Source organism: Sinocyclocheilus rhinocerous, unplaced genomic scaffold, assembly GCF_001515625.1.
Source record: "Sinocyclocheilus rhinocerous isolate Xijiao unplaced genomic scaffold, SAMN03320098_v1.1 scaffold576, whole genome shotgun sequence".
Classification (NCBI taxonomy): Eukaryota; Metazoa; Chordata; class Actinopteri; order Cypriniformes; family Cyprinidae; genus Sinocyclocheilus; species Sinocyclocheilus rhinocerous.
In genome coordinates, this window is record NW_015662167.1 from 1,699,414 (window position 1) to 1,700,965 (window position 1,552).

At 37.5% G+C, this 1,552-nt stretch overlaps 1 protein-coding gene across 1 annotated transcript in view; it reads left to right on the plus strand.

Moving 5' to 3' along the window:
- LOC107727801 (blue-sensitive opsin-like) overlaps window positions 1-1,170 on the plus strand; it is a 3,401-nt gene extending 2,231 nt beyond the window's left edge. Inside the window, exons 4-5 of the mRNA XM_016537791.1 lie at window positions 397-636; window positions 775-1,170. Coding sequence (XP_016393277.1) covers window positions 397-636; window positions 775-882 — 348 coding nt within the window. The 3' untranslated portion in view covers window positions 883-1,170. The remainder of the gene's footprint in view (window positions 1-396; window positions 637-774) is intronic.
- The last annotated feature ends 382 nt before the right edge of the window (window positions 1,171-1,552 follow it).

A 1,552-nucleotide genomic window follows, 5' to 3' on the forward strand; every position in this document is an offset into this window, starting at 1 on the left:
AAAAACTATATAAATACTGTTCAGTTTCTTGCACAGACCGATCGTTTCGTGTCTTTATACATCAATGTATCGTCACGAGCCGCAGGGTTTAATTTGGTTTTGTTTGTGTATGTTTCACACTCTCAAAAGCCCCATCCACTTCAATTATAAGACTGACAGACTGCAACAGTTTGAGTTAAAAAATCTCTGTTTGTGTTCTACTGAAGAAAAATCACTTACATCTTGGATGCCCTGGGGGTAAGCAGATAAACATCAAATTTTCATTTTTGGGTGAACTATCCCTTTAATGCTTTGGGATACGCATTGCTCGCGTCCACTAGATGGAGACTGTATATGGGTTATTGTGGTGCTGGTCACGTTGCCAGGTGCTCTAAAATCCCTTGTTTATTCTACCAGGCAGCCAAAGCTCAAGCAGATTCAGCTTCGACCCAGAAGGCAGAGAGGGGGGTGACAAAGATGGTGGTGGTGATGGTGTTTGGCTTCTCGGTATGCTGGGCACCATATGCTAGCTTTTCTCTCTGGATAGTTTTCCACCGTGGTGAAGCATTTGATCTGAGAATGGCAACCATACCATCCTGCCTTTCTAAAGCCTCTACAGTGTACAATCCTGTCATCTACGTCTTAATGAACAAACAGGTATGGCATTATGTGCTAAGTGGGGATTTGAAGTATTGTTGAAGTTTGTCCCCACAGGGCTACAGTACCAAATGCCATGTTCACATGGCATGACTATCACTTCAAGTAACATGTTCTGCTCTTTTTTTTTAAACCCAGTTCCGTTCCTGTATGATGAAGATGGTCTGTGGCAAAAATATTGAGGAAGATGAGGCCTCTACTTCATCTCAGGTCACCCAGGTCTCCTCTGTTGCGCCAGAGAAATAAACCCATTCTCAATGTAACCTCATCCTGTGGACAGAACCACTGTGGCAGTGAAAAACAATTTTACAACGATTGTAAATAATAAACATAGACGCAATAGGAATTCTCGCTTTTAATGTCAACATTTTTGTAACTTGGTCTTGGCTTGCTGAACCAGTAGAATTAGTAGAAGTTCACTGTTATCATTAAAAATGTACAATAAATGCAATGAAAGAAAGAATTGTGTTGTTAAATGTATAAGTTGAAGAGTAGTGACGTACAATGGTTAACATTTAGTCATTTAGCAGATGCTTTTATCCAAAGCGACTTACAAATGAGGACAATGGAAGCAATCAAAATCAACAAAAGACGAATGATATGCAAGTGCTATAACAAGTCTCAGTTAGCTTAACGCAGTACACAAGGATTTTTAAATAATATAATAAATAAAAAGAAAACATAGAATAGAAAAAGAATAGAGCAAGCTAGTGTTAGAGGTATTTCTTGCTTTTGTTAATTGTATAATAAATGAAAAGAAAACAGATAGAATACAAAAAGATTAGAAAGCTAGTGTTCGTTTTTTTTTATAAAGAAAACAAGCAGCAAATTAATACAGTGCAAGTCTAAAAGGGACAAGTGTTTTTTTTTTTTTTTTAAAGAATAGAATTAGAATAGAGAGTGCTAGAGTTAGAGG